The sequence below is a fragment of the Sceloporus occidentalis genome, unplaced genomic scaffold (assembly GCF_023333645.1).
Source record: "Sceloporus occidentalis isolate IW3139 unplaced genomic scaffold, rSceOcc1.0.p SCAF_1, whole genome shotgun sequence".
Classification (NCBI taxonomy): Eukaryota; Metazoa; Chordata; class Lepidosauria; order Squamata; family Phrynosomatidae; genus Sceloporus; species Sceloporus occidentalis.
This window is the reverse complement of record NW_028316981.1, coordinates 292326612-292341507: the sequence shown is the minus strand read 5'-3', so window position 1 is coordinate 292341507 and position 14896 is coordinate 292326612. Positions and strand designations below refer to the sequence as shown.

At 40.7% G+C, this 14896-nt stretch overlaps 1 protein-coding gene across 2 annotated transcripts in view; it reads left to right on the top strand.

Moving 5' to 3' along the window:
- The window catches only part of NNT (nicotinamide nucleotide transhydrogenase), an 80108-nt gene that overhangs the window by 42787 nt on the left and 22425 nt on the right, over positions 1–14896 (top strand). For both annotated transcript variants that reach the window (XR_016277790.1, XM_089495852.1), the window contains exons 18-20: positions 1348–1527; positions 3589–3748; positions 9014–9095. Coding sequence is in view for 1 of the 2 variants with exons in the window: in XM_089495852.1 (XP_089351978.1) it covers positions 1348–1527; positions 3589–3748; positions 9014–9095 (422 nt within the window). In the remaining variant the exon portion in view is untranslated. The remainder of the gene's footprint in view (positions 1–1347; positions 1528–3588; positions 3749–9013; positions 9096–14896) is intronic.

Genomic DNA, 14896 nt, shown 5'->3' with positions numbered 1-14896 from the left:
GAGCAGTTTCCCTAAGGTGTGAAGAATCGCAAAGTGCTATGGGACACAGAGAGATATACCAACTTCTCTGTTGCCGAATCTTTCTCTCTACAGCTGTGTTTCCCAAATTTTGGTCCTCCAAAACTGTGTTTTGGACTTCTTTCAGATGCCCTAATCAGTTGGGCCAACAATCAGGAATTCTGGGACCTGAAGCCCAAAAGATTTGGAAGATCAAAGTTTGGGAAGCACTGCTCTGCAGGCAGGGAGGTGAGTTGCAAAATCCTGTGGCTTTTAGGACATGTTCCCAAGACCCGCTGGATTGTTCTCTGATTAGGCTGCAGTCCTATGCGCAGTTATCTTGTAGTCCTATTGAACTCACATGAAAGACTGTCATATGGATGCTTCTTCACTGCTGCTCCAGATAGCAGGGTTGAGTTAATGGGTTTATGTTAATCACAGAGTGTGAATGTTGGAAATTTCTTGGTGTAAGAACAATTGGACAATGGAACCAATTAACTAAATCAGAGGTGGACCAAATGTAACTCATGGGATACATCCAGCTCTTGAGATCCCAGGTACACCACCTGAAGACACTCTAAGCTCCCAGACCCCCAGATTTTTAAAAATAAATCGGGTAGTTATATTCAACCACAAACTGCCCTAAAGCCCTCCAAACCCACCCAGGTGGTTTGCTTCTTCCAATCCCACAGAGCTGCCCCAACCCAGAAAAAAATTGGCTGAAAAACTAGTTGTCATAAAGGATGTTAGATCATTTTTGGTGCACCAAGACATGCTCGTGTGGTCTGCTAGGTGTGCACAGGTGGAATATGCCCCTCCCCTCAATCTGGACTCCTCCTCTGGATGATTGGCAGCCTCTCCCTTGCTGAGGTCTTTAGGTTAAGATTGTATTGTTATCTATTGGGAATGTTCTAACTGGACTTCTTACATCAATTTGGAGGATCAGGCTGGATGGCCTAGAATACTGTTTAGAGAGTTTTCTAATTTCATTGTTGTAGTGGCTGTGAAAAGTTGCTAATTTTGGTGCATGTTCAATGCTGGGTAGAATGCTATTGGCTCAATAATGACTGTCCTTTTTAACCTTTAAACCTTCCTCATGACAATTGAAAGCCAAATTATGAAAAATAAGCAAATGTATGCCGGGTTGCATGGTAACACTGACTACAGAATGTTGTTTTATTCTGATTTGCTATGTTCTGTAAGAGAATTTGGAAACACTTACTAGAAAAGAGTTGAGTACATAGGGATGTGTCTGCAGGGTTTGGAAGCCATTCAGAAATGTTTTCAGCAAATAAATGTGCCTTTCTGAGAGCTTGCACTTTCAGCAATGTTTTTATTTCTATCTTGCAGGGTGTCACTCTCACAGCAGCCATAGGAGGTGCTGATATGCCAGTCGTTATTACTGTACTGAACAGCTACTCTGGTTGGGCTCTCTGTGCCGAAGGGTTCCTTCTCAACAACAACTTGTTAACAATTGTGGGCGCTTTAATTGGTTCATCTGGTGCCATCCTGTCATATATCATGTGTGTGGTAAGGAAACTGTAGAAACATGCCTTCCCTCTCCAACATATTCAGCAGAACAAGTTATTCTTCATATTCGGGAAGCTTTTTTTAAAAGTGCACATTTAACAGTTTCTTGTGTTTTCAATCTTTCCACATCTTCCTAATTACTTCCTCCTGTTCATTGGTCCCAGTTTCTCATGGTGGTTTTTTTTTTTACTGTTTTTAATTTTATAATTTAACATATACCATGTTTGTAATGAAATTTTAATGTTTTATGAATGCTGGAAGCCAATTGGAAGCTGAAATTTGACAAAGGGTGTGGGGATATCAGTTAGTATCTTCCTGCCTTCTGAACTGGAAAGCCACTGGGTGGTCTTGGGTAAGTCACTCTCAGCCTCAAAGGGGAAGGCAAAGGGAAGCCCCCTCTGAACAAATCTTGGAAAGAAAACTCCATGATAGGGTCATCAGAAGTGATAAATGACTTGAATGCACAAAACAATAACAACAGCATATAGTGTCACTGTACTAGTGTCCTCTTTCTTCATCCTTCATTAAAGATCTATGTCTCTCCCTATATATACATCCCTAATTTGATTACACCTGTACTCCATTCCTTTCCTGATATAAACTTAAACTAGCAATATTGTGCTCCTGTTCAAACCTTCACTTTCTATCTGCTTACCAGACAACTTCAATTCCTTCTTCCTCCTTCGGACCCCTTGTAACATTTTGAGGATTATGATAGACTAATTCCCAGAGGAGTTAGTCTTCTCTTCAACACATTCGGTGACCCAGCTGAATAGGTCCTGTCTTGCACCTCTGATCATGGCACAAAGACAAGGCGTAATGTGAAAATCTCAATATTCACTTACATTTCTGTGAGACAAAGTCATCCTTTACAGCAGATGTGATCAGACTTCTGGGTCTGGAGGATCCCCACTCTTTTTCTGTTCTATTAGAATATTAAGGGCCACCAACTGCAACAAAATAATGAGCAGAAGGGCACCTACCTGTTATGTTTTCTTTCTGTAATACAATTAGGTTATGTGCCCCAAACAAAATAACACTTTTTTGTGTCAAATAATAAGAGTCAGAAACCCTTGCAAGATTTCTAAAAGTCATCTAGCAAGCTAGTTGCAGATCCAATGTAACATGCTTCTCTTCCTTGTATATCCTGGTCTCAGCTTAATTCATCATGCAGCTTTGGATCACTAAAGCCTACAAAGTGAAGACCGGTACTTCGAAGTGGGGTCAGATCAGGAAACGTGGGTTCCACTAAGATTGTATGTTTGTTTGAAGCTCTGCTACATTGCAAGATATATTGGACCAACTTGTTAAAAAGGATGGATTTTAATAGTAGTGGCAACATGTATTATTATTAATAGATATTCGAGAAATATACTTCAAAAATCTAAAACATGTAATGTGTGCCTGTACCTTCAAGTCTCCTGTTGATTTATGGTGACCGCATGAATTTAATTCAAGGTTACATTTTGATGGCCACTGGGTGGCAGCAAATCTACATGAATGAATCTCTTTAAAATACTCATTGTAGAGATGAAATCATACTGATGAACTATGCAGTAATGCTATTATCTCTTTTTTATATTCCTCATTATTTTTTTAAAATTATAAACTATATACATATCATCCATATTTTTAACCAAGTGCTATTAATCCTTAATTAGCACTTAATGTTCTTTCCAGTTCCCCTCTAGCCTAGTCTTTTCACGTTCTGTAGTATTCTCTGTGTCTTTCCCTTTTCCTATATTTTGAAAATACCAGATCTTTGATATCTTCTGTTGCCTTTAGGAAGAAGCATGTTCAGTGTTGCCTGGTTTTATTATCTTGAGGCTGATACATTCTGAGAAAGCAAAACTTGGAGTGGGATAAAGAGAGCCTGCTTTAAAAAATAATAATCACTTTTTGTTTTGTGGAACAATGTCCATTATAGAAACAGCAAAGCATCTAGTGACACCTAACTTTTGTTGGCTTTGTTGTAATGGACTAACATGATTTATTATGCTGCTGTCTGTTGCGTTTGATTTTTAAAAGTCAGTTTGTTTAGTGGTTGTTTTCTTCCTTCAGGCCATGAACCGTTCCCTTGCTAATGTGATCCTTGGTGGATATGGGACTACTTCAACAGCTGGTGGAAAGCCAATGGAAATTACTGGCACTCATACTGAAGTGAACGTGGAGAGTGCAGTTGACATGATAAAGGAAGCCAATAACATCATCATCACTCCAGGTAAAACTGGGCTGCTTTAGTTTTATGAATAATGGCTGGCATTCTGTATTGCAGTTACGGATCCATAAGCTGGAGTTACAGATCTGTAACTGCTCTTTATTCACTCTTCTTTATTACTGTAAAACTACATAAAAGCTCCCCGCCCCTTCAGCCCATCTTAACAGCCAGCAGCAGTATCTCATGAAGGAGGTCTGTTCAGATGCTGATTGGGAATGCAAGAAAAATGATGTTTCGAGCTGTTTTCCACCAGCAAGTGGGGCTGCAACCATCACAAATGGGATCCTGTTGTAATTTGTCATGGCAGATAAACAGACCTTCATCTGATGTGGTTGCTGGCTGTTACAGTGGGCTGAGGGGCAGCCTTGGAGATATTACTTGGTTGCACATACATAACTTAGTAGCCAATGTAGAATACTGGTGATCATAAAAAAAGGTTAATAATATTTGTATAGAAAAAGGTTGAGTATCCCTTAACAGAAATGCTTGGGACCAAATGCTTGGATTTTAGATTTTTTTTCCAGACTTTTGAATACTGTATTTGCATTTGAATATCTTGGAGATTGGATTCAAGTCTAAATGCTTGGTTGATACAAATGAAACCAAGGGCAATTTAGTGTAATACAGTGGGTCCTCCACATTCACTGGGGTTAGGGGTGCAAAGCCTCTGTGAAAGAGGAAAAATCACAAATAAAACACAATTTTTTTCCTGAGAGAATACCTCTCTAGAAATCTCTAGGTCTTCCAGTAAAACTCTGTGGTGAACAGTCACTGGAAGTTGACCATAGAATTGTGTTGGAGGACCTATACATGCTTAGAGAATTGTTTTCTCTAGGAATCTCTAGGTCCTCCACCACAACTTTATGGCCAGTGCCCAGCACAGTCACGCTGGAGGATCAGAAGACAGATCAGATTAGAGAGGACATACTATTCAAATCCTTGAATAATCATATCCGCAAAAGTTAAAGACACAAATGTGGAGGGCTAACTGTAGATGAAAATGAATGATGAACAATAGTATTAGGATAGTAAGAAGGAAATTGTAACCCTTGGACATGAAATTTTGTTAGTTCGCACGTTTCTCACTCCCACTCTGACTCTAGTCCACTGTGTACCCTGAGCTCAGAAAATAACTTGGCTTAGAAACAGCACAAGGCAGAGGAAAGTCAACAAAATATTTATTTCACAGACAACTAACTGGTAATGCTTAGAGCAACACACACAGGCCTAAGGCAAAGCATATATAATCCTGGAACAACACAGACAGAAAAACAGGCAATGTCTTCTTTGCTCCCCGCCAGCTCCCTAAGATCCTAGGATGCTCCTTCCATTTTTAGGGAGTGAAGGTGTCCCCTTTAATCTCTAGATTCAAGTATGCTCACCTCCTCCTTCCAATCCTATACTTGCTCTGGGCCTCTGAGCCTTCTTCAGAGTGAAGAGTACTGCAACTGTGCACCATTTTTTTTCTCCTAAGGACTCGTAGGTTCCCATGACACCAGAGGCTTTCTTGGCAACATAGATAGAACTTATTTGTTGTTGTGTGCGTTCAAGTCACGTGGTTTTCTTGGCCAAATTTGTTCAGAAGAGGTTTGCCTTTACCTTCCTCTGAAGATGAGAGATTGTGACTTGCCCAAGGTCATCCAATGGGTTTCCATGGCAGAATAGGGATTTGAACCCTGGTCTTCAGAGATATAGATCAGTGCTCAAACCACTGTACCCTGCTGGCTTTCAATTCCAGTATTACAAATGTAAAAAATGAGCTAGGTAATTTCCCCAGAATGTTTTTGCTGTTCACAATGATAACAACTCTAAAACATTCAACATACCATAGGCCCTATACAGACAGACCAAAATAAAGCTGCTTCAGGTCACTTTGGAGGTATGGTGTTTCAATAATGCATGTATCCTAAGAATCTGGAAGCTGCACCAAAGCTGCACTCCAGTCCTTAGGACTGGAGCGTGGCTTTGGTGCAGCTTCTGGACTCTTAGGACACATGTATCATTCAAACAGCATACCTCCAAAGTGACTCGAAGCAGGTTTATTTTGGCCTGTGTATCAGGCCTTAGAGATCATTTTAATACTCCTATGCTGCAGATGAAGAGAGAGATTTAGGGATATAGTGGCTTATCTAGTAATATCTAGTCAGTGTAGTATTGCAACTTACAACCTTAGGCATTATCTTACAGCTAGCCTACGTGCTTTCTTACTTTTAGTGATGGAAGGTTGCATTCAGCATGTTCCTGTTTATTATTGGCTCAGTTTGAGTTAACATACCTAACGCCTTGGACTCTCTCTTATACTTGCAGCGCTACTTGCTGCTGCCACATGTTTCTCTGTGATACCTCTGTTTCTTTATCCTGAAAATATGTATAAGTTAAAATGGAGGAGAAATTGTGGCAGGAATCAATCTGTTTTTCAAGGAAGAAAGAGAGGAATTATGATATACTCAGTCAACACAACAGTAAAGAAGGATAAAACAAGGAAAAGTGAAATTTAAAGAGTAATATGTGATGAGCACATTTGGTGAAAGAGCAAAGGGGAAGCACTGAAACAGGGAAGGAGGCCGAACAGATTAACAACAAATGTTTGAACTCCTTGCCACTGGAAGCCTTGCTTAGCTGGAAGCCTTGCATTTCTGACACCACTTGTGGGTACTGTGTGTTCCCTGTCGCCAGATTCATTGGCCACAGCAACAATTGCTCATATGTTTACAAATTTCCTCTCTGGAAAGTATGAAGGTTACACATTTCTTCCTACAAATTAGAATATTGTGCTACTGCGGGATGATGCCTTCTGTCAGTTGTTTTTATTTGTGTAACTTAGCTGGATGGGTAGAGCTCCTATAGGTCTAGCCACATGCTAAGATTTGCAGAGTATTTTCATAGAGAGAACATCATGGCACATGTTGGTACTCAGCTGGGAGATGCACAATTAACGTTGAATACAGAGCTATGAAAAATATTTTTGTTTTTGGGCTGCAGCTTCCAGGATTCTACAGCCAGCTACTTAGGATGGCCATACTGGGCTATGGATGCTTTGAGATGAGGGATGAGGTTCAAAATAATTTCCAGGCTTCACTTTATATACCCATTGCACCTTTCTTACCCAATGGAAAAAAAAAACCAGGGCCAGTTTTGTTTTTGTTTTTGTGGCAGAGTGGGTTTGCTGCTTTAGGCAGGAGCGTGTGGGTTTTTGTAAAACAGCAGTAAATTTTTAGTTACTTACTTTGTTGTTCTTGTTGTGCTTATATTGCCCACAATGGAGAGGAATGGTGTGGAATATTCACCCTCAAGGACCCAAAAATGTGTGTGTGTGTTTGTGGAGCAGGGGTGGTGTTTCTATTTGCTGTTCTTGGGCTGATGCAAGAAAGAACAGCTCTGTATTTCTATCCTTCAGAGCTGAAGTGTAGATTTTTACAGCTAAATACAATTATGTAGCAGCTCAGGCAGGATTAGCAGGTAGTCCTTCTGACTGATGAATTTTATAGAAAATTTTCAATCAGGAACATTTCCATTATCCTAAATCAGTTGAAACCTTTTTCAGCATGTTTTTTTTTTGCTTGCCTTCAGTAAACCTTGGCTATGTTCTGTTAATTTTACATGCTAAATAAATATCTCAGATTATTTTTTTCTCCTGGCCAAATGATAAAGCAACCCTATTTTACCTAGCAAGCTTTGTCTAGAGCAGGTTTGCCTTTACCTTCCTCTGAGGCTGAGAAAATGTGACATGCCTAGTGGGTTTCTATGGCTGAAGAAGAAATTAAACTCTGGTCTCCAGAATTCTAGTCCAGCTAGATTGCAGGTGGAATCAATAAAGCACACTTAGTACTTTTTTCAAGTATTTAAACAAATTGAAAGCTTTACTTCAGCATTTTGAAAGGAAATATATTTAAATATTTAGGATACAACCATGCAAAAACATACTTTTGGGAGGGTTCAGATTTTAAGAGAGAGAAGCAGGAGAATCAAGATACTGGAAACTCTCATACTAATTTTACTGTGCCTCAAGAGCTGTGTATTCATGTACTTCCTAAGGATAGTCTCCTGAAAAAAAAAGTTAATTCCAACTGTGTCTATTCAGTTCTGTGTCCAGTTACTCAGTTTGATTACTATTATGTCTATTCAGTACGTTACGTCAGTAATTAGTTTTATAAATCTGTGCATTTCTAAACAAATAGAAAAAATTATATTTGAAAAATATAGCAGAGGGGGATTTTTCATCCCCTGTCCTTGGTCCATTGGCATACGCACACATTTCACATTTGTGAAATTTCTTGGTTCATCATACCATTCTTGTATGACATTCTTGTGGTTTAAAGTTCTGCATGTTGGAAGGCTAAATCTAGCAAGCATATTGATTTGAATGTCTTTCTCTCTTTTCTCCCCTTCTATCCAACTGCGAATAACAATAACAACAATAACATTTATTAAAATATTTACATCCCACCATATATCCTAATATCTGAGAATGGCATAAAAATTAAATGCAGTTAAGTGGTTTAAAACAATTTATCATTTAAAACAATAAAAGTAATTTAAATGCTGAAATCATTTTAAAGATTAAGACAGTTTTAAAAGGGTAAAATAGTTAAAACCATGTGCATATACATTGTGGTTGAAATTGTTTATATCCCAAAGGCCTTAATACAAAACAATGCTTTTGCTTGGTCCCAGAAGAGAGCAAGTGGGGACATTTTTGAGCCTTCCATGGGAAGGCATTCTACAACTAGGGTGCATAGCTAAGGAGGCCCTCTACTACATTATCCAACAGTGTATTGCTCTTCTTGGTGGGACACAGAGGAGGGCCTCCTACCAGATTTAAATCCATTTATTTATATATAGGGAGAGGCACTTCCTCAGGTGTCTAGGTTCCAAGCCATTGAGGGCTTTGAATGTCATCACAAGCTTTTAGCAGTCAGACCAGAATTATATTAATAATTATTGTGATTGCTTTAAGACCAGTGTTTGTATTGTACTCCTAGCTACTGTGTTTTGCTCTGTCTGTATCTTTTGAGCCATCTTCATCGGCAGTGGCATGGAGAGCATGTCACAGTAGTCCAGTACAGTAGTACTGGAGTTTACCGGTGGATGAACTAGTGTCTCTGCCTAGGACAACTTGTAGTTGGTGGACCAGTCAAAGATCATCCAATCACTCCAAACCATAGACTCCATAAGGACCTCCAACAGTAAAAGTAGATCCAAGAGTATTCCAAGCTGCAACTAAAACCACTGCTTTTAATTCTGGTATTTTCTTCTCTTTCTCCATAGGTTATGGGCTCTGTGCAGCAAAGGCTCAGTACCCAATTGCTGATTTGGTGAAAATGTTGTGTGAACAAGGCAAGAATGTCAGGTAAGTGGGACAAAGAAGAGGAAAATGATGCATGCTTTCATCATATGGTCATCGTTTCCTATATGACTTACTATTTTGGGAGGAAAATCCCTCTCTCTCAGTATCTGTAAGCAAGATATTATAGCAGGGGTTGAAACCATGTTGGCCTGGCTGACACTGGTAAATTTATTGGACGGTAAATCCTAGGAATCCTAGCTAGCATAGCCAGTGGTGAGGAATGCTTAGAGTTGCAATCCAACAATAACTAGATTCCCACCCCTTACTACAGCTTGATTTTTTAAATTTAATTTTTTTTTTATTTTGACAACATCTCCATGAATCCCCCAATCAGCCTGAGCTTGGGAAGCTCTTGTTCAAGAAATAACTTTTTCAAGCTCTGAAAAACAAAACAAAACAAAAACAAAAAACAAAAAACAAAAAAAAATTGCAAGAGTTTTTTTTTAAAATAAATTTTATTAATTAAAAAAACACAATACAAGAGTTTTTTGAGGTGCACCATCCCTTTTTAAAGGGACCTTCCTCAGGAAGCCTTGCCAGCAGTTCTCAGAAAACCAATAAAGATGCTAGGCAATTTTATTACAAAATTGTCACAAACACTCTGTTCAAATGATCGTGATACTGCTTCTGTGTGTATTCAAATTGTTTGTGGTTTATGGCAATCCTGAAATGAACTGATTGTGGGGTTTTCTTGGCAAGATTTGTTCAAAGGGGGTTTACTTTTGCCTTCCTCTGAAGTTGAGAGCATTGGGCAATTTTATGATAATATTGCCTACTTCCTCTTGTACTTGTACTTCATAACTTTCAGGTTTAGAGTTATATATTTTTTCCACACTATGCAGGGGTGGCATGAGGAAGGTGTATAGAAACGCATTTGCCGACTACTTTTTTAAAAAATTCAAATGGATATGAAAAGTTATTTCAAACATCAGAATTGTTTGTGTTTTCCATTTAACTTTCTATAGCTTAAAATTGCTGTCATTTTGATATAACAGGAATGTAACCCACCAATGTTTAACTGAATAGTGATGGCTGTCCTTTTTCAACCCCCCATCCTGGACTCTCTTTTTGGCTCTTGTGTGGGCTAGTTTTTACAGTTATTTTTACTTGATGACAAACATTAAAGGCTTGACTTTGTGTGTTGGCTTTATACAGGAGAAATAGGAATGGAGCTTTTTGATGTAACTACATCAGATCAGAAAGCCCGTTTTGGCTACAACAGTTACCTAGAGGGTTTTAATGAAAGAAATCTGTATTTTCTGTTTGTGGGAAGTTGGGTCTTTCATCACGTTATGGCGCGCCCATGGTGTTCATTGAGTGCAGCTGCTCGCCCTCTGCTTCCTGCAGGCTGATGGAGCCTCAGGACACCAGCACACTCTCTATCCAGATGTGGTGACACACTTGCACATCTGTGGCAGATAAATGCCAACACAGACATATGATTGTCATCAGTGTATAATACCTGTGCTTTGCCAAGAAAAACTGCGTCTTTCGGACTGCTTTCCTGACAGCACGCCTGATGTCTGCAATTCGAAGAGAATGTCATTCTGGTAAACTTTGCCCATAGCCATAACATCCTCTGAGATTGTGCAATGTTAACATGAATACTTCTGCTAGATACTTCTGATTCAGAGGTACAGGACAGATTTTTGAGCTGGGGGATCCAAGTGCCTGTATTATTAAGATGGCATTTCTTAGTATCACTGTCACTTTTTAGCAACTTGCATCTTTAATGCAATAATAAAATTAGGCCAGAAAATATACCTGTTACATAAGATCCCCACTGTCCTGTGTATTACAGTAAGTGTCTTGAAGATAGATATGGCATATTTTTGAAGAAATGTTTCTGAATCCTTTCTAAGGTTCTTACTCTACATCTCACAGCTAAATAACTTGCAAATGAAAGTGGGAATTGACACTTTTGAAGAGTAGAGGAATAAGAGGAAAGGGTGATCGATTCTGTCTTTATTTTGATAGTTGTTTCACATGTTCATGCAGACCCTTCAGAGTGGTCCAGTGGTGAACAAATCAATAACTAAAAAACAGCTGGTTCTTTGCCCTTTGGATTGATTCTGAGCTGAAATGGTGGTGATGGGGAGAAGCTGTGTTACATGAGTGGGTGTATTCCCTTAGGAAATTTCTAAGACACCCCAACACTGTTGGTATTGGAGGGCAGAGCGGAAGTCAAAAGTGGGGGAAGTCAAAGCTGATTTAAGGGTCATCCCTCTTTTCTCTGTCTCTTCCTTCTACTTTTTCTCACCCAGTACACTGATGCTCTTAAAAACAATTTTTATCTGTATGATGGGATGCCCCCTTCACCTGAAGCCTAATTATTATGCATTTCATTTAATCCCTAAATCACTTGCTCCCCGCACAAGATAAGTAGGCTTATAAAAAATCTGGGACAGAGAGGGAGAATCATAGAATCATAGTCTATATGAACCATCCAGTCCAAACCCCTGCTGCTCAATAAGACACAGGGGGAGGGCATCCAGTCTCTGTTCCAAAACCTCCAAAAAAGGGGAATCCACCACATTCTGAGGCATTATCCAGTTGTACCCTCAGGAAGTTCTTAATGTTTGAATAGAATCTCTTTCCATGTAGTTTGACTCCATTGCTGTGTCCTAGGAGATTATCGCACTGCGTTCTGAGACCGTTCTCATCACGTGATGAGAACGGAACGCATTTGAGTATACCGCACGTATGTGTTCCAATCGGGTTCTCAGAACGCTTAAATGTGTTCCAAATGTGTTCCAGGAGGGTACAGATATAAATGTGTTCCCAGAGAGCTGAAACGTGATGAGAACGTTTCAACAGAGGTGTGTGCGATATTCTTATCTGTTCTCAAATCCGTTCTCTCATTCCTCCGTCTCCTGATTGGCTGAAAGAATGACAGGCAGGGAGGGAGGCAGGCAGGCGAGCGACTGCAGTGAGGGAAGGTGTGTGTGTGTGAGGGGGGAAAGAAGGAGGGAGGGAAGGGAGGAAAGTTGGGACAAGTGAGAGAAGAGGAAAGAAGGGAAAGAGAGAGAAAGAGAGAGAAAGAGAGAGGGAAACAGGGGGGCCAGAGCAGAGAGCAAGAGGGAGAGGGTCTGGCTGCTTCTGCGGGGGCCTCTAGTGTCATGTCCAGCGGGGCTCCTGTGCTGGCAGCCTGCAGGAGGCAAGGATGGCAGGGATGCCCAGGACCTTCTCCTCCTTCCCTCCAGGAAGGAACCCACAAAAGCTCCTCTGTTTGGAGCAACACACAAAAGCAAGCAAACAACTCCCAGAATTCCATAGCAAAGAGCCAGACAAGAATTAAAGCGGGGAGGGAAGCTCACAGGCCCCACCTGGAATATTGTGTCCAGTTCTGGGCACCACAATTCAAAAAGGAGCGTGTCCAAAGGAGGGCGACTAAAATGGTGAAAGGTCTGGAAACCATGCCCTACAAGGAACGACTTAGGGAGCTGGGGATGTTTAGCCTGGAGAAGAGAAGATTAAGAGGTGATATGATAGCCCTGTTTAAATATTTGAAGGGATGTCACATTGATGAGGGAGCAAGCTTGTTTTCTGCTGCTCCAGAGACTAGGACCCGGAGCAATGGATGCAAGCTCCAGGAAAAGAGATCCCACTTCAATATTAGGAGGAACTTCCTGAGAGTAAGGGCTGTTCGACAGTGGAACACACTCTTTCCTCAGAGTGTAGTGGAGTCTCCTTCCTTGGAGGTCTTTAAGCAGAGGCTGGATGGCCATCTGTTGGGGATGCTTTGATTGTGATTTCCTGCATGGCAGAATGGGGTTGGACTGGATGGCCCTTGTGGTCTCTTCCAACTCTATGATTCTATGATTCTATGAAGGCACACATTACATGCGCACACACACAGGAGGCAAAAGGCTGACAAGCAGCCAAAATGGGGAATTGGGATGACAGCAGAGGACTCTTCTTTTCTAACCGGTTTAAAGAGCTGCTATGGCTGCCGGGGCTCTGCCCTTGGCCCAGTCCCCTCCCTGGCAACTTGCTTTTCTTCGGCTTGAAGAGACCTGCATGGAGCTCCTCCTTCTTCCCAGCCTTGCAAAGGAGGTTTGGGATGTAACTTGCAAGGCTCATCTCTCCTCATTTCTCTTTCTCCCTGCCTTCCTCCCGATCCCTCCTTCTTCCCTCCCTTCCCTCCCTCCTCCTTTCCCCCCCCTCTCTCTCACACACCCCCCTTCCCTCACTGCAGTCGCTCGCCTGCTTGCTTTCCTGCCTCCCTGCCTGTCATTCTTTCAGCCAATCAGGAGACGGAGGCGGCCTTGGTGGAATATGTTCTCGGAACGGTTTCAGGAATCGCTGTGCGGTAAAATGCAGTTCTGATCACGTTCTGATCACGTTCTAGTTTACTAATGCAGTAATATCTGTTCCAGGAACGTTCTCATCACGTGATGATAGGAACGTTCTCAGAACGCAGTGCGATAATCTCCCTAGTCTGTGGAGCAGCAAAAACCAAGCTTGCTCCATCTTCAATATGACATCCCGTCAAATATTTAAACATGGCTATCGTGTCACCTCCCCACTAGCAGCGGGGAATTGCTAGTCTGGGTCAATAGGAGTGTAGTGTCTAGATCATAGAAAGTAATAGTGCCACTCTATTCAATCTTGGTCAAACTTCACCTGTTACATTGTGTACAGTTCTGAGTACCATAATTCTCCTTATGCTAAGTAAATCCTAATGCTTAAAAAAACAGAGAGGCCTTCATATTGCAGTGTTAATGATAAGGAAATTTCTCTTGAATGGATAGGTTTAGTTCCCTGTCCAGACCTGAGCAGTGTGAAATGAAACTGGTGAATTGTCCTTCAGTGACAAAAAAGTTAAACTTAGCAAAACCTTTAGTTTGCTATTCATATAAAGCTACCAAAACACTTATGACAAGCAGAAAATTGGTTCATTGACCAAGGAATGACTAGAGGTACAAGAAAAAGGGGATGGAAAAGCTACTTTAAAAAAAACCCCACACACTACAGCTCCCAGAACTCCCTAGCCAACATGACTAGGCATAGCATATCTGGTGGGGTGCCCAGGTTAGGAAGAACACTCTCACTACTTAGCAACATTCTCTATTTTTTTTTTCTCTTTGTGATGGTTCATTGAGTTACATCACTATTCTCATTTTTGCAGGCAGGTATTTCTGGTGAGGTGTAGTATCATTTCCCCATCATTGTGACTACATGGGAGCTGAGATTTGAACTAAGGCCTCCAAGGCAGCATTGCTATATTAGATTACCGAAGGCTCTTAATTTATGATTCACTTTTGATGTCTAAACCCAGTCTTAATCTAAACTGTCTACACTGATTTTAATGTTCTTCACATAGTGTTATATGTTTTGTTTGAAACACTGAGATGTTTCAGTAACACAGTCTACTAAATGCCACTTTAGATTTAGAATTTATGTAACAGTTTGAGAATATGTGAACCAGTAATATCACGAACATAGTTTCTCCCTAGTGCTTAACTGCAGAATGTAAATATACCCTACTCGACAAAGGCAAAAGATAAACACCGCAAACCTTGTAAGTCAAAGGTTTAGTGTCTTGCAGCCTGAGAGCCCAATATAATTAACAACTGTTTGTATCACTCCTGCTTTTGCCAAGCCCTACAACATGCATTTCTATTCTGGTGTATTGCATGAGTTCTGCTTCAGGGTTGCGGTGTGGCTTCAGAAGAAACTGTAAATTCTTTCCTTGTTTTCTTTCTTTCACGTCTGGATGCTGCACAGAGGATTGCAAGTACTGCTTGGATATATATTTACTTGAGGGCTCCCAGCCCACCTTTTTTCTTCATAGCATCTAA